At 39.5% G+C, this 20,813-nt stretch overlaps 1 protein-coding gene across 7 annotated transcripts; it reads left to right on the forward strand.

Moving 5' to 3' along the window:
• Positions 1-1,181: 1,181 nt before the first annotated feature.
• On the forward strand, positions 1,182-20,559 carry HDAC10 (histone deacetylase 10). Of its 7 annotated transcripts, none has more exons than XR_010990799.1 (21): positions 1,182-1,391; positions 2,044-2,110; positions 2,929-3,063; positions 6,035-6,131; positions 6,785-6,882; positions 6,961-7,065; positions 7,232-7,300; positions 7,883-8,009; positions 8,489-8,554; positions 8,919-8,978; positions 9,353-9,442; positions 10,693-10,799; positions 11,507-11,574; positions 12,027-12,291; positions 12,934-13,024; positions 14,570-14,655; positions 15,154-15,207; positions 15,799-15,883; positions 16,459-16,644; positions 18,095-18,212; positions 19,186-19,272. XR_010990799.1 is itself a non-coding variant. In XM_068165800.1 (21 exons), the coding sequence occupies exons 2-21, from the start codon at positions 2,046-2,048 to the stop codon at positions 20,001-20,003; spliced, it is 2,040 nt and encodes a 679-aa protein (XP_068021901.1). In that variant the 5' UTR covers positions 1,184-1,769; positions 2,044-2,045; the 3' UTR covers positions 20,004-20,559. The 7 variants fall into 7 exon arrangements, 6 of the variants coding, with proteins under 6 accessions (XP_068021932.1, XP_068021901.1, XP_068021892.1 ...); XM_068165800.1 differs by lacking the exon at positions 18,095-18,212 and adding an exon at positions 19,978-20,559 and having other exon boundaries at positions 1,184-1,769; positions 19,186-19,345; XM_068165791.1 differs by lacking the exon at positions 18,095-18,212 and adding an exon at positions 19,978-20,559 and having other exon boundaries at positions 1,184-1,391; positions 19,186-19,345.
• Positions 20,560-20,813: the final 254 nt, after the last annotated feature.

Below are 20,813 nucleotides of genomic sequence, written 5' to 3' on the forward strand. Positions count from 1 at the left end.
TCCCCTGGCACAGCCTGAGACTGTGTCCTCTTGTTCTGGTACTGCCTGCCTGGGAGAAGAGACCAACATCCGCCTGTCTACAACCTCCCTTCAGGTAGTTGGGGTTGCATGGGGTTGTTGTGGCCAAAGCGCAGCACCTGGCACTTGGACTTAGCACTTAGTCCTCCTGGTGGACCAGGACTTCCAGTTCTTCTTGTTTGTTACCCATACTGTGTGCATTGGTGTACATGAACTTCAGCTGGGCTGCTGCTTTCTCAACTAACTCTAGTTTATGTCCCTTTCTCTTCCCTCTGGCGAGACTGGTTTCATCACCCACCCCCTTCAGACCTAGTTTAAAGCCCTCCCGATGAGGCCTGCCAACTCTAGTGCTAGAGCTCTCTTGCCCTTCCTAGATAGATTCACCCCATCTAGGTCCAGCAGATCAGGTGGGGTAAAAGTTGCCCCTTGATCAAAGAACCCAAAATTCCACTGCTGGCACCATCCCTTGAGCCATTTGTTGATGGCGTGGGTTCTCCTGTTCCTTTCAGTATACACCCCTGAGGGAACTGAGCAGAACACCACTTGAGCTCCTGCCCCATCAATTGTCCGAGTCTGTGCAGGTCCCTGCAGGATAAGTCTGTCATAATTTTATTCATGCTAGCTGCCCCAGGAAGGCTTTGAAGGAGGCTCTCCCAGGGCCATAGGCAGCCCTGCAGCCAGTGACCCACTTAGGAGCTGCAGGAAAAGTGTCCACACCTGAGCTTGGTGTGGAGGGAGGAGGTGTCTGATGTTATCTGCTGAGAAGGAGGTCCTTGTTACTCTGCAAAAATGAGGGAGCAATCATATTCGTTCAAATTATTATTTACTTCTCTTTATATTAGAGGATACCATACAGTCCAGGGTTGTGAGGTTTGTTTGCTCTGGGATTTGTTACATACTGAACCAATACCCATGGTTGAACTTTCCTTGACATGAAGACATAATTCAAACGGTCAGGCCTACTACAGAGAGCTCTAGCAAGGTAAAACTTTGTCTTGGTATACACGTTAAGGCCGGTTATACACCAGTGAAAGGCACAGTGACACCACTGCCGGCGAAAATTAAAAGCAGGCGTTTAAACTCCCGCGGGCCGCAGGGCGGAGACTGCGCTCGGCAGTGCCGGCGCCGCCGCGGAAGCTGCGGGAGGGGCTTTAGGTGGGGCTGTGCGTGGGGCTGTGCAGCTGCGGTGCGCAGGGCTGTGTAGCTGTGGTGTGCAGGCCTCCCGCGCTCGCCGCCGGGGCCTGGTCGCGGACCTGCTCCGAAGGTCGGGACGCTGGCATCGGCTCTCTCCGGGGACTCGGCCACGCCGTGTGAGGGCCTCTGGGGCTGTCCAGCTTCCCCGCCTGGCGGTAACGCGACCTCCGGCGGCTTCGGTGAGGCGGCGCGGCGGCCGGCTGCGCGCTGTAATCCTCTTGACTCGCATCCGTGTGTCTCAAATGTCTGTCTTGGGTTTTGCAAGAACGATCAAGTTTTAAACACGAGGGGTCCGTCTGACTGTTTTATCCGTGGTGTATTGTAATCCTGTCTTTCATACTTCGTGGCTTTATAACAAGCTCTCACAAGTAGCTGCTTCCTTTCTCACCAGTCGTGAAAATTGAGTTATGAGTGTGTAATTGCAGAGGAAAGAAGCCAGTGCACAGATCCTTAACAGTCTTTCCAAGGCCCCGAGCATGGGCTAGAGAGGAATGGGGAGCTGGGTTAGCCCAGCCACCTGTGCTAGAAATGCCTGTGTCGAGGTTTTGAGAATTCAGGTAAGGACAGTGGATCCTGCCAGTGTGCATCCATTTTCAAGTTCTCTGCCCTTACCTTCACACTGCTGCCTCTCATTGCGGTCTCGTTGGGAGGAAGCCTGAATGATTTTCTTGAATGTTGCTCTACAAGTACAAAGTCCAAAGTGCAAAATTGTCATGCAAGCAGATACCCTGTGTATGTATTTTCTCACTAGCTAATACAAGTTTGGTTTAAGATATATTTATTTACTGGCTGATTTATACATCTGGATTTTTTGGTTTGTTCTGTCTGTAGCAATGGCTTCAGGAACAGCACTGGTTTATGATGAGGAAATGACCACCCATAAACTACTTTGGAGTGAGTAAGTCACTGCTGTCCTTTTTATGAACAGCTTCTTATTTGGATTTCTGAGAGAAGTACTGAGTGAATACAGTTTTTATAAGCATAATAGGAAATACCTGGTGATAGATACCCTGTTGCTTTCCTAGTACACAGGAAGTTTTTCCTTTTGGAGAATTTTTAAGAATTTTACTTCAATTTGTATCCAAATGCCATAATGTTGAGCTGAAGCTGGGTTTGAGAACTTGTAGGCCTCTAGTCTGGCAGGCCTTAACAAGAAGTATTAGCCCCCTATTTTAAACTAATTAAATTGTTTATAAACCCTAAAGAATCATTGATCTTGTGAAAAATACATAGCTATACTTACTCAGCTGAAACCTGTCAGTTAAATTCATTTAGAAATTGGTATGTATCACTTGCTTAAATTGACAGAAATAAGACCAGTACCTTTGCAGTGTTCATGGTAACAGTCCTGTGTTGTGCTCTCTCCCAAACCTGCACCTCCCTTCACCTTCATTGTAATCTACAGCTCTTCAGCATCCGTGGTTTTGTAGTTAAGCATTGCTACTTTCAGTGGTGAGACATGAAACGATCATGGTATTGTGTTTCTCTTTTTTTTGTGTTTGTTTGTTAAATATTTAATTTTCTATTTTCATATTTTAGAACCAATTTTTGGCTCAATTCCAAACCAACAAAACATTTAAAGATTTTGGTATTCTATTATTCTCATATGTCCCCTGTGAGTGTACTGACTCTTCTCACATTAGAAGACATTAGAAAGTGCATTTGTTAGCTGTGCTGGTATGGTATTATAGTAATGTGATTATTGCTCGGTTTTAGTCCTGTGTGTGATATTGAAGTGCCAGAAAGACTGTCATCCTCCTATGAGCAGCTTAAACGTTACCATCTCGTGGAAAGATGTGTCCATGTGCCTGCCAGAGAAGGAAGTGAGGAAGAGATCCTGTTGGTTCACAGGTCTGAAATTTACTTTCATCACCATTCAGATTAATTCAATGAAATAACCGATCTCATACCTCCAGGTCATACATTATTTTGTTTTAAAAAGTCTGCTCGAAGTCACAGTGAGTTCTAGTAATCTCAATGAAAAATATGTCCTGCTTAAAGATAGAGAAATAACGTTGAGTGTGGTGTAGGTGCTGAAGTATGAATCCCCATTCTCACTTTTGCAATGAATACACTTAAGCAATGAATACAAAGGATTAAAAGTAAACAGAGTAAAAATTGGGACGAGACTTCTAAAAGTATAGAAAAAAGGGTATTTATTTAGAAGGATAACTTCCTCTTTCTCCCAAGTATCTTAGAGATAGAGCAAAGTAAACAGAAAACTTGGCAGCCAATTCTAAATGGGGAGAGTTCAGAGGAGCAGCAACATGCCTGCTCTGAAGTCACAGCAATGAAGTCTGCCTGGCATTTGTCACCTCGATGTGATGATTCTGCAACCAGCTGCAGGTGATTGATTCTGTGTGTTGCTTGTGTGCTTTTTTGCCCTTGTCAGCCAGTGGCAAGGGGAGTCAAGAGCATAGCACGATGACAGAGCAGCCGGAGGCAGAGGCTTCACGTACAAGGGCACAATCACACAATAACCAAGCAAGATAAGCAGCACAGGTCTGCTGAAGGTAACCAGAGTCAGCCATGAGTTTAGATTGCTCAACAAATCTGTAGTGTCATGGCAGGTCTGAGGTCAAGGTGGAGAGTCAGTCCACAGGTCCAGATTACTAGTGTTCATGGCCAGACGCAGACAGGGCTGCACAACACAACAACAGCGTAGTCAAGGGTGAGACACTTGTCTTCAAAGCAAGTACCAAGGGAAGTAGAGGGAGACCTCTTAGCAGAGCTGTTTGGAATAAGCCTCCACTGAGGCTCTTAGCTCTCTGTTTCAAGGTGACCACTGTATTACTACCTCTGCCGTTTCTGAACCCAGCAACCCTAGGAGGGAAGGGATGCATCCAGGGCCCTGACATGAGGAACATAGCTTGATCCCAGGGCATGCTTAAGTTTTCAGATTGCTGAACCTATTTTTTCCTAAGAACATATTTGATTTTTAGAATGCAATTATTTCTGTGTACCAGCATAGTTTATTTTCATAATGTCATGATGCAGGTAAGATCCTGATGTCTGCCTGTCTCAGAGCCTAGGACTGGAACTATATGACAAAATTAATATTTGTGTCTTTTTTCCAGTGTCCTGGTAAGGACTTGCTCTGTATAAGTTTACAAAGCTAATCAAATGGTTTAATTTATTAAGGTGACAGATAAAACGGACTCAGAATTGCCAGTGCTAAATTTACTGACTGTAAGATGATCTCAAGGCAATAAATCCTGGGTAACATTCAGCACCATCAGATAAGCAAACCTTTGCTGTAGCTCTATAGAATAGAAATGCAGTAAAAGTTAAGCCATATATTGAAGTTGCATTTCTTACCAATAAGGATGTCCCTGGAAGAAAAGGAGCACAGCTCACTGACTGTCTTCATCTCAGTCTTTCCGTCTCAACTGTTCCTGCTTCTTCACCCACTGCTGCACCTCTTGGCTGCTGCCCCAACTGCACTTCTGTTGTCCCCAGAGAGATGTTCTTCTCATGGGTTTTATACTCTAGTCCTGGTTGTCTGTGCCTTCTAGGTGTCATTTAGTGTGATTTGGGTGGAGAGTTGATTAACATAGTTGAATGTTCATCATGTATTTAGTGTGGTTCGTTATCATACTGAGGGGTGTCAGCTTTATTATTAAAATTGTAGTTAATCTGGCAGAGGTCTTCATTTAGGCACTCTGGCCTTCAGAATCTGTTTTGAAGTTGGGTGTTTCTTACTTTAGCCAAAATAGGGCCATGTTGCCTTCACAAGACTCCCTCTTTCAGTCACTTTTGCAGGCTGCATTCTTGGATCTTCATTTACAGTAAGCATCTCTTGCCTGTAAATGACCTTGGTCCCGAAGCACACTAAATTAACTTGCATTCCTGTGCCACAGTAAACTAGGCCCTTATCCCACACTTACTAAATACGTTGCTGACTGGGTATGGAAGAGCCTTGGTTGCTACTACCACTTGAGTTGATCCTGCTAGATGACTGGGGACAAATTGCCAAGTCTTGTCTTGGTTCCCATAGGGAAGCTAGAAATAAAAGAAGTCTTTTCTTTCTAAAACACTTTGATGTAAATGTTCTGTTTGTGGGCACAGTTAGGCACAAGGCTCGTATGGTCTTTAAATTCTTGCTAATACCTTCATTTTGAAGCCATCATTTATTTTCATTAGCACTAATGTGTCTTATTTTGTTGTGAAATTCTAGTTACTTTGGCACTGTCCACCTAGAGGTGCACATATATGGTCACTGTATCCTAAATTAGGACATAGATGGGAGAGCAGCCTCCATTTCCAGCTCACTACACAAGGGCAGGAGAGCAGTTACACAGAAATGGGGGACATTGATGCTAGTGTGTTAGTACTTATTACACTCTTGAACCAGTCATAGATGGAGTTAATACACATCTGATAAAGGATTACTTCAAGTACTCGTTTTCCATAGAACAAGGGAGGACTAGATGCACATTCTCTGTTACAATTCACACTGATGACTGTCAGACTCCTAGTTCAGTTCTTGTTGGGGTACTATCTATACGTAATGTGGATTGAAAAATAGATTGATGCATGGTGAAGAACCTTTTTGGAAAGCAAGACAACTTACTGTCACCACTGCAAGAGTGAGAAGAATGTAAAATTCCCAAGACATCCAAGAACCATTGCTTTCATAGCACTCTTTCCCTGCGCACACCCCCACCACTGTATCCTGCAACTAACGTTCCAGAGTACATATTAGACTTGTGAAGTCTTGCAGAAAGTCCCTTTTAACATACATTCTGTTACTTTTCCTTAGACTTCACGTTTAAGCAAACTTTCTAGTTGAGTGTTGTGTTAATCTCTCTCTCCTCTGCAGTTCTGAACACTTGGAAGTGGCTAAAAGCACCCAGACAATGAATGAAGAGGAACTGAAAAGAGTCTCTGGAAATTATGATGCCTTTTTCTTCCATCCGGTGTGTAAGTTAAACTGCTTCCTCTGTTGGGAGTTACTGGTATTTCTGTTATTACATTTGAGTGGCATGTTTCTAAGTAGGGGAAAATTGCTGATACTTTTTTTTTTTTTGCTATTTAAGTAGACTTATTTATTCTATTATTGTTGCCTGTTTCAAGTTTAGTGTAATGCCGTAATTTAAATTGGTTGAGTGTCCTGTCATCTATTCTGCAATTATATTGTGCCAGTATAGCCCTGTGTTTGTCACTTACTGTCACTGTAGACCATTAGTGACCTGCAAATCATATTTTGATAACCACTGCTCTTGCATTTTATGCCAGCTAAAGCCTTTCTTGTTTTGTTTCTCTAAGGTTTCATTCCTTATTTTCAAAGGTGCTATGTTATTCTACTAGTCAGGTCAATATGTCCATCTCCTGTTTCTTAACTGCTCCAGAGAGACCATCCTTATAAAGGATATGGTGATCACAGGTAAACCTAGTAGAAAGCACACTGGAATCTGCATTGTAAAATTCTGCCTTCAACTATGCATACATCCTCAGCCAAGTAGAATTATGTTGAGGCAGGTTACTGTTGGGGTGCAAAAACACATCATACATGGTTAGTTTGAAACAAGCTGAGTGAGTGAGTGATGACAGCTGTGCATTTCTTTTCCAGAACACTTACCACTGTGCCAGGCTAGCAGTAGGAGCAACTTTGCAGCTGGTGGATGCTGTGATGTCAGGAAAAGTGTGTAATGGAATGGCATTAGTGAGGTAAGAATACATGTGAGAGTTTTCACTTCTTCCCAATATTTCTTTTGTTGTGAGTAACCATATAAAACTTTGGTTTAGACCTCCAGGTCACCACAGTCAGAGAAATGCAGCTAATGGGTTCTGTTTGTTCAACAATGTTGCTATTGCAGCAGAATATGCCAAACTGAAATATGGTCTACAGAGGTAAGTGCATTTTGATAACAGTTTATGTTGTAACGTATTTTAATATCTGGAACATTCTGGGTGTCATGTACCTTTTGGGTCAGAAAAACATTATTCTTCTGTACCTCCTTTAGCTCAAGATACTGTAGTTCTTCCACTGAATGTTTTCTTCTACTGTTCTACGCAGAATCCTAGTTGTTGACTGGGATGTGCACCATGGGCAAGGAACTCAGTATATCTTTGAAGAGGATCCAAGGTTTGAAGGATATGTTATTTTATTTTTTTTTAAATGTTAGATGGTTAAAGATTGTTTGCCTCTGTAGAGAATAATATTTTAAAGCGTTTAATCCTAGAATCTTACAAAACACTCTTCTTGCTTTTTTTAGTCACTGTCTTTGACTTGTCATAAAATAGAGGGAAAATTTTAAAAGCAACAACAATAGAAAACCACAAGATGAACAATATGATTGTATTGGCTTACTGGTAGTGAGATGTCTTCATGCCAGTATTCAGGCAATACTTATATCCTCTGATTTTGGGAATCTCTCAGTTGAAGTATTCAGGTAGTAATTGCATAAAATTCCTGGGCTTCATACTGGTTTTGGAAGAGTCATGGAAACAGATTCTAGAAACAAGTCTGCTCTCCTGAAAATGCCCTGTCTTTGATCTGAAGAGAGTGCATGCATGTAGGTTAATTTTGACATCAGGCCTAATGTACCAAGTTTCACAGTCCATGTCCATTAAGGGAACTAAGGAGAAAGGACCATTCTTTTTTGCAAATACAAAATTAATTCCAGAGTCTTTTTGTCAAGTTGAATTTGGTTTTTGTATCTTTTAGTGTTTTGTATTTTTCCTGGCATCGCTATGAACATCAGGAATTCTGGCCATCACTCAAAGAATCTGATTATCATGCTGTGGGTCTGGGAAAAGGAACAGGTTTTAACATAAATTTGCCTTGGAATAAGGTAAATGTTTTTACAGCACAACAAAGCAAGTGCAACAGCTTAGTATCTCATGCTTTATGTAACACTTTGAGAAGTGCACTGCTTTACCTATTTGGCAGGTGTCTTAGCACAGTGTACCTCCTTCGTGTCAGCGGAATGTCTGCTAAAAAAAAGTGATTCAGAATGTGACAATGTCTAAATAAAAATGAGAAAAGAGGGAGAAAAAACCAAATGTGTTTTTTCTCTTGCCTTCCTATCAAATTAGAAGGTATTTCAGGAGATGATTACATCCATCCTTGTTCAACAGAAAAGTGAACCTTATTCTTAAGATTGAAAATGGTGGATATTTATTCATTTTACTTACATGGAATTTGTTTTACTTGACCTCATAAGATTGCCTTGTCTTTAACTTTTTATACTGTATTTCCCTAAAGTCTTGAAAAATCTTAGAAAATTTATTCCAACAGGAAAGTACAACCTATATTTCTCATATTCTGCAGATTGGGATGGAAAATTCAGATTATCTTGCTGCATTTTTTCATGTACTGCTTCCCATGGCTTTTGAGGTAATTTTTCTACTGCTCTGCTATTTGAATAGCAAAACCAAAGACTCTTTCTTAAGTACTTCTTAAGCGGATACCATTGAATATTTTTGTAGAGATGCAATACTTGCCAGTAGCATAGTTAACACATTATTTCTTCTGATCAAGTGAATAATATTTATGAAATATTAGCTTTTAAATATTGAATACAATGGTCTGCAACTGCTCCAGCAGAACTTAAAATAGTGTGAAAGGATAGTCTTAGTTTTTATTCAAGGAGAGTCTTCATTTGTGCTAGTTGAAATAATTAGTTATTACAGTTGAAATCTAGCACAACATTGAAAATGGGACATAAGAATACGCTACAACTCCCTCTGTTTTCTAACAGTTTGATCCCCAACTGGTTCTTGTCTCCTCTGGATATGATTCTGGAATTGGAGACCCTGAAGTAAGTAGCTTGTGCCTTTGTGTTCTTAGTCATGAGTCTTTTCACAAAATATCCCTGTCTCCTGAATGTCTTGTGACTGCTAGGTGAAATGCACTTTGACCAAGCTAAAAACATAAGCTGACTCCAACTCACTAAATACTACAAGATGACATGTAAAGACAGATTATCCCATAGGTGTAATTCCTGTGGTGTTGTTTTTTGCATCTTCCTTTAAACCAGTTGTTTCAGAATTTTGTTAGATATAGCAAGAGGCAAGCATTACAGTATTCTAGCTGGGACTCTTGTATTTCAGACTTACATGTTTGCGATTTTGTTACCAGTGTTTTTGATACAGGATTTCATCTCTTACACTTTTTTTTCCCCCTTTCATTTAGGGTCAAATGAATGCCACTCCTGAGGTTTTTGCCCATCTTACCTATTTCCTGAAGCAGTTAGCTAATGGAAAGCTGTGTGTCATCCTAGAGGTAAAGACTACAGAAATTTACTTCCAAGGGTAGGATCTTTGTTTTGAAGCCATACGGGGCAAGCTATGAGCGAGGAAGTGAAACTTCTTAATAAAAGAATATTTTCTTTCGAGATTCAGGAATGCAAAAATGGGGAAAGATTTGACAGTGTTCTTGTACACTGCAAGAAACATGTCCTAAAAACTGATGATTTTTTTTTTCTTTTTAAACAGAGAAGTCATATGCTCATTCTTAAAAACAAGATGTTGTCCACAGATACATTGAGTTCTTATGCACAGTGACTAGTCCACTGCTCTGGACAGTCCCAACCTCATTAAAATATATTTGGCTAGTAAGCTGCATTACCACTGTTTTTACAAGTATATCTTACTCCAGGAGAATATAAAAAAAGACCTTTAATTTAAACATGCTCTGAATAATGGAGCTCTTCCTGACTTCCCTCTTTTTTTTTTATTTAAGCCTCTGTGCAAGCTCTTCTTTTTAAGAGCTGCTTTTAATTTTTACTTTTTTTTTTTTTTTAAATTAAAAAGTTGTTTCCCCCATTTTTTTTAAATCCAGGTTCCAACTCCCTGTTTCTGCAGCATGTTAGAAAGATGGTGGCTTTTCAGATAAATAAGTGCATGGAAATAATTACTGCCAACAAGATCTCCAAGAATGAACTGTTAATTGATTCACTTGACTTCTGTTTTGCTGACTTTTATTCCATCATCCTTCTTTCCAGCAGGTTATTACAGTTATTTCTGTCCACTAGATGAAGTGCAAATAAGCATGCTTTCATAACACAGATGTTGTGACTGCTCCACAGGTGGTATGCAGGAAGCAATCTGTCATCTGCAGTCTAGCAGTCTTAAATATATTTTCAGTTGTTCTCCAAATTCTGCCAAACCATTTGGAAAACAGTATTTCAGAAGGGTCAGGCCATAGGAGTTTTGCCTTCTACAGACATTTTAGAGTACAGTGATAGTACGTGCCTTCTAAAGAATCTTCCACACAAAAGATGGCATGTTATGGAGAGGAATGGAGAAGGCATTTGTTTCCAGGGTTTTCATGGCAAGGTCATGAGTAATTTCTGAAATTAATCAAATGATGATGAAGTGAGTTGACTCATAGGATGCCAGTGAAGTTCAGCAAGTAGCCTGTTTTCAGATAAAAGATCCTTGACTTGTGTGTACTTGCATACCCTGTAAATCCAAATATATTTTTGGGGGAAAAAGCCTTCCTCAGGTCACACACAATACTTTTTTTTCTAGGGTGGATACCACTTAAAGTCATTGTCTGAATCAGTATGCATGACTGTAAAAACTTTGCTTGGAGATCCTATACCTCAAATAACTGGAGAAATGGCACCTTGCCTAAGGTAAGCATATGAAGAATTCTAGAACAACCCAGGTATCTGTCAGACTAAAAATATAAGCACTTTGAACATTTTGCTGCTTTCTGCAGAGGAGGGGGGTTGGACTAGATAACCTTTGGAGGTCCCTTCCAACCCAGCCCATTCTGTGATTCTATAAATCCCATACCCTTCCACCCCCAACTTTTTCTTTTCCACAGACTCAGGATAATATCTGTTTGCTATCATCCTAGGCAATAGAGAGCTGATTGCATATTCGTTCATTGTATCAGCCCAACTCTTGAAATCTCAAAGGTGATTTGTCCGGTATTAACATGATTTGAGTTACATTTTTATGATAGCTAATTTAATAGGACCATTTACCAAATACCAGGAAGAATGCATCTTTATATTGTGTAAATAAAATCTGTTGGAGCACAGAAAGACAGTGAAACCATGCTTTTCCTGAAGTCAGGGGCAGATGTGCTTCCTCCAACAGCAGAACTGAGATATCACTCAATGTATGTAAACATGTGCATACCACGTGTTCACCACTTCTCTTTTTTCTTATTCTTGAACCTAGTCCTTCCAAGCAATTTGCTTATTGACTCTCATCTTTCTGCATTCTTGTTAATGTTCAATTGGGTGTTTTGGTTTTGCTTTTTCATTGAGGTAAGTTATGTTTCCTGTATTTTTCAGCAGTGCTGATACTGTTAATCCTGTTTCTTTTGTAGTGCTGTTGAATCTATTCAGAATGTGAGAGCAGCACATAAACCATACTGGAAATGGTTGATGTATGAAGGTAATTACTCTTCTTTTTCTTCAAGCAAATGTGATTGATAAATGGATTAATATGGCAATTCAAAATTATTAACACCAATGGATTAAAATAACAACTACCAGTTATTAATCAAGTAACTGATGAAGCATTGTAAGGCTTCATTCAAGGCCATGTCTTCGGCTGGTCTGAAAAGAACTTCTGCAGCTAGTAAACATCGTGCCAAAAAATAGCACTTTGAGGGTTTTGTGTCAAAAATACAGGCCTAAGATTTATTATCATAATGACCTTTCTCTAGTTCAGAACAAATGTGGCAACACTGAAAAAACACCCACGGCAGGAAAAAATGTACCTAGTGCATGGAAATAAATATGCATACTATGAATACAATGTAGTCTGGTTTGTTAATAAAGGTAACCAAATATTAACACACTGCTCACAAATTAATACATAGGAACCCCCTCTTTTTTTTCTAGATACATCGTTTTTGCAAAACTTGAGTACCAAATCCCACCTACTGAAGAAGGCTAATCCAAGTTCCTCCACAGAACATGAATCTCAGATAACTAACATCAGTGAAACTGCCCGAGTAGAAAGGTTTTTGGAAAGGCACATGACAAATGTTCTGTTTCCAGTGCCTCCTATCAAAACGGCAACAACTGACTCTAAAGGTTCAACATATTTACACTCTGTCCATTTGGTGAAGGAAATGGACAAAACTGAACTGAAAGCTCTTGTCAGGTTGGTCCTATCTAATTTTCCACATAATTATGAAGATAAGAGGTCTCTATACAGACCCTTATCTAGCTTTGTCTCTGCAATGGTCATCTTTTTGGCTTTAGTCTACTCAATTATAGCCAGAGTTTCTTCCTTTGAAAAATGAAGACATTGGTGTTGGCTGTCCTTCATGCCTTGAAGTCCTTTAAAGAACTAATAAGAATACTTCCAGAGAAAAGAATTTCAGTGGAGGTAGATCAAATAGTGCAAACGTATTCATTTAAAGAGAGATTTTGCTAGAAACTGCCTTAAAACTCAGCATTCACTTTTAGCTGGGGGGAAAAAAAAGCCACAACCCAAACTGGTCCAATTTCAGAAAATCAGCTTTTTGTCTGAGTCTAATTTTGACAGAACTCTATTCCCAAGGTATTGTCAGACATTTTTGTTTTCTTTCCAGTGCAGAATGGAGGCATGCTTAGAGAGCTCAAGACTGTCAGGCAGCAGCATTGTAATCTTCATGTTAGAAATAAGATTTTGAGAATCAATCTGTAGCAGCTATACAAAATGTAATTTGTCAATGATCACTTCAAAGTAGCATTATCAGTGTCCCCAGTGAAAGCATTATTGCTTATGACCTAGTTTTTCTTCATATAATTTATTTTACAGTGCTTTTTATGCAGACCTTGTGAAAGAGGACAAAACTTTGCTCTCTCTTGGCAGTATGTTGGCAGTCCTAGATAAAATACTTAAGAAGGAGGTAATAAACTGCTATAATCTTGGGGAGTGGGGAGAGAGTCGGATTCTTCTGATTTCTTCTGCTTCTACTTTATTGTCATCCAGGTATTAGTTACTGTGTAGTTCACGGCCCCACTAATCTCAGCTAGAATGTGATTAGCTACAAGTGAGTATGCAGGGTGAGAAAACAACCAGTGAGGGATCTTCATTAACCCTGAGGCATCTTTATAATGATCTTTGGGCAAGATACTGTCCTGATTTTCTGCAGTTACAGTCTATGAGAAAGTGGGAACCTTCTCATCACTCTCAGACATACAGGTGAGCCAGGCGTTCACTCTTCCAGTCAAGCATCAGTGAGCAGCAATAAGATATCTGAACAGGAAACGTCAAAAAAATTTCCTGCTTGCTGCACAATATTACCTTTTGTCCTTAGGGTAGTTTACTTCTGCATTGCTATGCATTATGAGATGGTATGCTATCTGCAGCTGCATCCACTTGCTGTTATTTGTACAGCAGTCTACTCAAGAGTAGATTTTGATTTTTACAAACACACCGCGCAAGCACATTGCACACCCTGTCCCCCTCCTCGCTTTAGTGGAGCTGCATGCTGGGATTCCAGTTCAGCATTTTGATTCTTGCAGGGTCAGGAACAGGCTTATAGGGTGCATGTACGTGTTTATGTATAAAAGCTTGGAGAAGCAAAGAGGAGAATCTGCAAACAAATGAAGCATATTACTTCATAATAAATAGTTTTCTCCCTCTGAGTGAAAAGCTCTCTTGGAGTACCAGGCCTGCAAGGAAGAGTAACTGCCAGAATGGCCTTTTTCTTCTAAGCCATTTTCTTGCTGTTGGAAATCACATATGTAGATCTCAGATACTCTTTTCTAACGTTTTAGGCTGTACATCCCTCTAGGACAACCTATAAATAGATTAGGGAAAAAATAGGTAGCTGGATAAAACTCAAAACCTTTCATGAGTTGCAGATGCTAAGCTGAGCCTTTGAGCCTTTTTTTTTTTTAATTGGCAAATACAAAGAGGAGTGAGGAAGTGGAGCATATGTTATCTTTTTGGTTAGCTTTCATGTTGAGTTCAAAGCACTGCACAACACAAATGACTACGGAAGCACTGACTGAGTAATACTGTTGTCGTATTTTCCAGAAAGGAATAGCTCACCTAGGCTAAAAGAAGAGTCAGAATCATAATTCAGGGGCAACCTCCTTTTTCATAGGATACATTTTTCTGGTGCAGTTTGCCTACTGGCACACTGAATGTATCCAATCTGCAATGATCAAGAGAACCGGTAAAGATGACCTTCCCCTGCAAAATCTATCTTTACAGTTGCCTTTCAGCACAGAACCATACTTTAGATGTAATAGAACAGCTCCTGGCATAATAATAAAATATGACCTTTCTGTAGAAAATAAAGAACAGTTTCTTAACCCTATGATACTAGATCATTAAGATCTTTCATACAGCTGTAGTTTTCTTGGAATGATACATGAAAACAAGTAAAAATACATTTGTTACAAATAAGAAATTACATGATCTTGAAAAATATATTCTGCAGGTATGCAATGGGATTACAGAATCACCCACAGCTGCTGTTTCTGCTGCTGTTGCCCTAAGACATTCTGTTCGTTTTGGATTTCAAAGGTGAATTTGTACCTTTACATTTGGGGCCCTTTGTCAAAATATTAAATTGTGTGAAATATGACAAATTGCTTTTGAAACCTTCATTTTAAACCAGAAAGCATCTCCGTGCACATAGCATTTTCAATATGTAGTACAGACAATATTGTACATGCCAGCAAAACCCTTTTGCCTTCCCAAAGACAAAACATTTGTGAGGATGACTGCTGTGCTAGCCTACATTTTCTTTGCTAGATTGCAATTGGTTTTGGCCAGAGGACGTTTTCTTTGGTTTTGGTTGGTTTGGGGTTTGTGGAGTGTGTTTTTTCTCTCCAGTATTTGATGGGAGAAAAGGAGCTCCCTTGAGCTATCATAAATGTGTTTTCTTTATGCTCCCAATGGACCAGATTCAGAAACAATACACATTCTTTTTATTTATCTAATCTACATGCAAACTCTTTAAGCAAGTTGCACTAATAAAAAAAAAAACCCTACTTGTATGTATATTTTTGTTTTCTGCAGAGTGCTTTGTATATTTGTTGGAGACATGCAAATCATACCAAACACAGAAGACAGGTGAGATTTCCCTTTGCTTCAGAGAGGCAAATCCTGGAGGCTTAAAAAACGTTCATAAGTGTCCGTATGTATGGTGAAATCTACATTAAGGAATCAGCCCTGAGCTGATGTTCATTGTTTAGCTTGAGACAAAATACAAAACATCACCAAATACATTTCAAAAGACAAATCACTATCTTCTAGTGCCACTTCATGAGTTTAGTGGTGTATATATATAAATATATAAATATATCTCTCTCTATATAGAGATATAAAGTGTGATCCTTCTATATTAATTGAATGCTACATTGTTATTGAAAATATAAAGTAATAAAGAAATTACTAGTTATAGGGTAGTCTCCTGTAATTAAAGGGATTACATACTACTGATCCTGAGTTCCTTATTGAAAGTCATCTTTTCTGTAAGTTTTTTTGCCACTTCCCTTTTTTCCTTACAAGTTTTAATTGGTGTTTACATTATGGCATTTAGTAATGAAAATAGTTACTTGCTACTGCGTTACGAACTATTACTTAGAGAATGATGTAAGAGAAGGACATTTCATCTCATTTGAAGTTGTGGGTTAAATACTCAGATGTGGATTTTTTTTACAGAAAAATACTAACTATACATATTTGTGAGAAAGAACAGACTGGAAAGAGCAGCTCCAAACACTATATTTCTCTGAACTGGAAAGAGGTAAGGTTTATTTTCTGGAAAAACTTTTAACAGAAACCATATATTTATAGATTCATAAAATGTCATTGAGAATCACAGAATCACCAAGGTTGGAAGAGACCTCAAAGATCAAGTCCAACTGTCACCACAGACCACATGGCTAAACCATGGCACCAAGTGCCATGTCCAATCCCCTCTTGAACACCTCCAGGGACGGTGACTCCACCACCTCCCTGGGTAGCACATTCCAATAGTGAACACCCCTCACTGCAGTTTTGACCTTTGAAAATATTTCCTTTTCTTGCCTTTGCCCAGGGTACTACTCCTTTACAGGTCTGTAGAGTGTATTACAATGCATAGGTTTGAGGAAATCTTCAGTAGCTATTGTAGTTCATCTTCAACAAGACACAAGAAGTTACAGTATGAAGACACTAAGGAAAAAATGAATAATCTGCATGTTCAATATAAAATTTTGGTGAAAATAGCTCAGTATCCTGTTGGCCAGATCAATCAAGAGCTTTTTGAGAATTGCCTTACTGTTTTGTTTCATATCTGGGGCTTTACGTTCTTACTAAAGTTTGTCCTTATTATTAAAGGATGCCGAAGGAAATGACTTCTTTTTTGCTGTACTTGGATTCATTCTTCCTGTAGCATATAGTTACCAACCGAACTTGACAGTAATAGCTGTTGGACCAAACAGGAGCCTTGGAATAAATGGGATATCTCTACTTTTTGCTTTACTACAAGGATTAGCTGAGTCTCGGATTTTTGCAGTGATTGAGGTAAGAAATGGTGCTAAGCTCTGGTACTTCAGAGTGCCTAGGCAGGACTCAAACCAGACAGCAGCATGCTTAGTATGAATTGCTTCAGGCTGTCTGGTAGAAAATACTGGCTGTTATCTATACTCTTTGCTACCCCTGAGTTCATGATGTAAATAGCCCAAGTTTGTTTCTTTCCTGAGAAGACGACAAGACACAGATACATACTGAGTTGTAGGCAGCCTGCATGACAGAAGATGAGGCATGAATACAAGCCCATGGTTATGTGTATAGATAGTAGATGTTCTGGTAGTTTGTCACAGTTCGAGGATTTAACTTCCCCTTTTCACCTGGGATTCACAGCTCAGTATCACAGTATCACAGTATCACTTAGGTTGGAAAGGACCTCGAGGATCATCGAGTCCAACCTGACACCACAGACCCCATGACTAGACCATGGCACCAAGTGCCACGTCCAATCTCCCCTTGAACGCCTCCAGGGTCGATGACTCAACCACCTCCCTGGGCAACCCATTCCAATGCCGAATGACTCGCTCGGTGAAGAACTTCCTCCTCACCTCGAGTCTGAACCTCCCCAGGCGCAGCTTGAGACTGTGTCCCCTTGTTCTGGTGCTGGTTGCCTGGGAGAAGAGGCCAACTCCCTCCTGGCTACAACCACCCTTCAGGTAGTTGTAGAGGGCAATAAGGTCACCCCTGAGCCTCCTCTTCTCCAGGCTAAACAATCCCAGCTCCCTCAGCCTCTCCTCATAGGGCTTGTGTTCAAGGCCTCTCCCCAGCCTTGTTGCCCTTCTCTGGACACGCTCAAGTGTCTCAATGTCCTTCTTAAACTGAGGAGCCCAGAACTGGACACAGTACTCAAGGTGCGGCCTAACCAGAGCAGAGTACAGGGGCACTATGACCTCCCTGCTCCTGCTGGCCACACTATTCCTAATGCAGGCCAGAATGCTATTGGCCCTCCTGGCCACCTGAGCACACTGCTGGCTCATATTCAGGTGGCTGTCGATCAGCACCCCCAGGTCCCTCTCTGTCGGAGCTCTCCAGCCACTCCGACCCCAGCCTATAGCTCTGCATGGGATTGCTGTAGCCAAAGTGCAGCACTCGGCACAGCTCAGAGCTGTCCTCTCAAAAGGGAGGCTTACTCTCTGTTAATTATATGGCCTCTTTCCATCAAAGGTGATTCAAAGCAGCCCACTGTTATATTTCTTTTAAACCACTAAATTTTCTCCTCCCCATGCTGTACTTTATCACACACAACTTCCTTCTTTCAGCAAATAAATCAAAATAGCATGTACCCTTTAAGGGATCTGAGTTGCCATAATACATAACTGAAGACTGATCTACTTGAGCTTTGTGTTTCTGGTAAAGAACATGGGAAAGGAAATAAAGAATATGTGGATCTTTCCCCTAGTCCAGTGTTTCCATATACTACCACATTAAGGATTTCTGCATTTAGGAAGTTGGAGGTTGTATCCAGACCAGTGTGTGATAAGTGACAGCGAGCATACCTTCCATTACTTTGTCTAATCTCTTAAAGAACTCAACACTCTTGCCCTCTGCAGCTTCCTGTGGCTGTGAGTATCACAATTTTGCTGTGTGCTGTAAAACCAGTAACTCTTGATTGGTTTTGTGCTTTTAGCTCTTCTTTAATGAGAAACAACAAATGTTCACAAGTCCAATTTTATTCTGCAAGTATCCAGTTAAAGCCATACTATTAATTAGGCTGACAATTAAGTAAGTTTTAACATACTTTATGCTGTCATCTTCTCAAATGTATTTTGTTTTACTGGTACATAAATTGTCCAAGATAAAATAATTTGTACATGATATACAGTATACAGGAATAGTGTATTTGCACATTACTAATTAGGAGTATAAAATTCTTAAACTGAGAAATAAAAAGGAATTTAGTCATGCAGCTTCAAAACCAAAAAACTACTGATACTTCTTTACTGGTACTCTGCAGGTAGCTCCATAACAGGATTACGTGATGTGTGGGGATTTTCTAATACATGGGTGGCTTTTTAGAATAACTGAAAAAACTGTTTCTGAAAACAGAGGTACAGTCTTCCAAATGATAATCATCTTCATATACTATCAACACAGAATATAATTTCTGCAAGCAAATGGTATAGATTTAGGCTGTCAGGAGTTGAGAAAAGGTCACTTCTGGATGAAGCAAAATATTTCACTGTTTTCTACCACAAAATATATCACTCTCTTCTGCCAATAGAAAGTACGTGATCCATGAAATAAACAAGCTCCCCATCCATCCTAACATTTCCTACCTCTAACCCAGCATAATTTCATTTCAACTAGAATCAGAAAACTGAGATTCTTTCTCAGTTTGCAAGAAACAAGTTTTACAGGAGATAAAATTTAACTTTTTCAGAAAAAAACCTTCCTCATTTTGACACATTTGAAAATGCAAAGTTGCTATTTCTTGCTACTGATACTAGGAACTACAACAGCTTGTTTAAATTTACTTCATGTAATACAGAAATAAAATTTGGTTTCTAGTAGTACTTTTTTTTTCTTCTTAAATAGGACAAAGATATAAATTTAATGCAAAGTGTAGCCAAAATACTACTTGGTGCTTCTACACCTCACTTTGGAGTTTACGTACCTCCTACCCAAGAGAAAGTAAATAAAATGAAAATATTGAGAGACCAGTTTCAGAAGGAGTGGAAAATGCTTCAGTGCTCAGGTAAGTGGTCTGTCTCTAGTTCTTATTAATGTATGTCATTTTCTGAAAAGATGATAAAATGTAACTGGACCCTGTAAGTTAGTGGGATATTAAATTCAGTGAGTACACATTGAACTAATGTGAAAAGGATGAAATTCTGAATGCTTTTAATTTTGCCACTGGAGCCAGAAAACACAAATTACACTGCATAACAACTGTGCCTGTGGGAGCTTTGAATAAATACTACTCTAAATATTACGTGCTTAAAGAATGGTTGATGAGATGTACGCTGGCTCTGAATGCTAGCGTGTTTTCTGAATGTAGTACAAAATGAGGTGATATTTTTTTTGGTGCATTTGGCTTGTCCAGAAATCACTTAACAGTGATTCTCATGCTTAAAATAATTCACATATAGGTGAGGCTTGGGTACTGCATTTGTATAGGAATCAAGTTAAGTAGGCCTATGTGGTTTTGCGAATGCTCATAAAGAAGCCTTTCTTTACTGACTAAGTTAATTTTCAACAGAAAAAGCTATCATAAAGGTATCCATCTCTGAAAGAATCAGCCAAGAGCAGTGGTCTGGTTCCAATCAAAATGTTCTTATGGAGTGGGGAATTGTGCTAACTATTTTTTCTTACTGCTCTAATTTTCAGTGAAGGATGGGATTTCAAGACACTGACTTCAGAATCATTTTACAAAGCAGAAGAAAAAGAGAATGTGTTGCTGTTCATGTTGCCTCTTAAGTCATCAGGAAAAGAGGTGGTCAAGCCTATAAATAAGAGCCATTTACTATTTTTTTTCTCATTTTTAAAATAGTTAAAATTTGTATTTTCAGCTAGAGAATTGTTCTTCCACATTTTTTACTTGTATTAATTATGCAAGACTGAAACTTGAAAACAACTCCTGTACTTCATTGCTGCACATTGGGGCCTGTGGCATTATAGTCAGACATATGCAGTGGCTTGACTACATCAATGTTAAAGAAGCCTGAAAGTCAGGCATCAGAGCAATCATAATAGCAAAAACATTTTAATACTCAGTGTAATACAAAAGTGCTTGCACTGCTGCCACTGCCACCACTTGTTTTGGATTTTAAACTTAAAAGGTCCTTCAGATTAATGACATTTTGTTTCATAATCTGATTCAAAGAATTCACCTTCTGTGGTCTGTTCTTCTAATTTTTCTAATGAGTAGCTGTCAGTTGCAAGAATAAATAAAAGCAGCTGAACATCAAACAGTGTCTGCATTTCCCACATCACACCTGTGATACCTAGTCCTTGAAACAGATTTTAATTTCAAAATATTCAAAAGAAAGGCCCTGCCAAACATTTTCACAAACAAAAGTTGTTGAAGAGGGCAAAGAAAACTGAATTTCTTTAAACTTAAATACTTGTTTTGGAGTTTGAATTTACTTTCAATTGGAAACTGTGCCCTGGTCACAATTCAGCATCAGAACTTTCTGGAACAGGAGATACTGGATTGGTATCTC

The sequence above is a fragment of the Melanerpes formicivorus genome, unplaced genomic scaffold (assembly GCF_026170545.1).
Source record: "Melanerpes formicivorus ecotype bairdi unplaced genomic scaffold, bMelFor1.0.p_v2 SCAF_3, whole genome shotgun sequence".
Lineage (NCBI taxonomy): Eukaryota > Metazoa > Chordata > Aves > Piciformes > Picidae > Melanerpes > Melanerpes formicivorus.

What these genes read in the sequence shown, in the direction of transcription:
- HDAC10 (XM_068165800.1), top strand. Translation starts at nt 2,046, where the DNA reads ATGGCTTCAGGAACAGCACTGGTTTATGATGAGGAAATGACCACCCAT. An exon ending in TAAATTTGCCTTGGAATAAG is followed by an intron (nt 8,010 to 8,488) that starts GTAAATGTTTTT and finishes CATATTCTGCAG; the next exon opens with ATTGGGATGGAAAATTCAGA. An exon ending in TTTCTCTGAACTGGAAAGAG is followed by an intron (nt 15,884 to 16,458) that starts GTAAGGTTTATT and finishes TTATTATTAAAG; the next exon opens with GATGCCGAAGGAAATGACTT.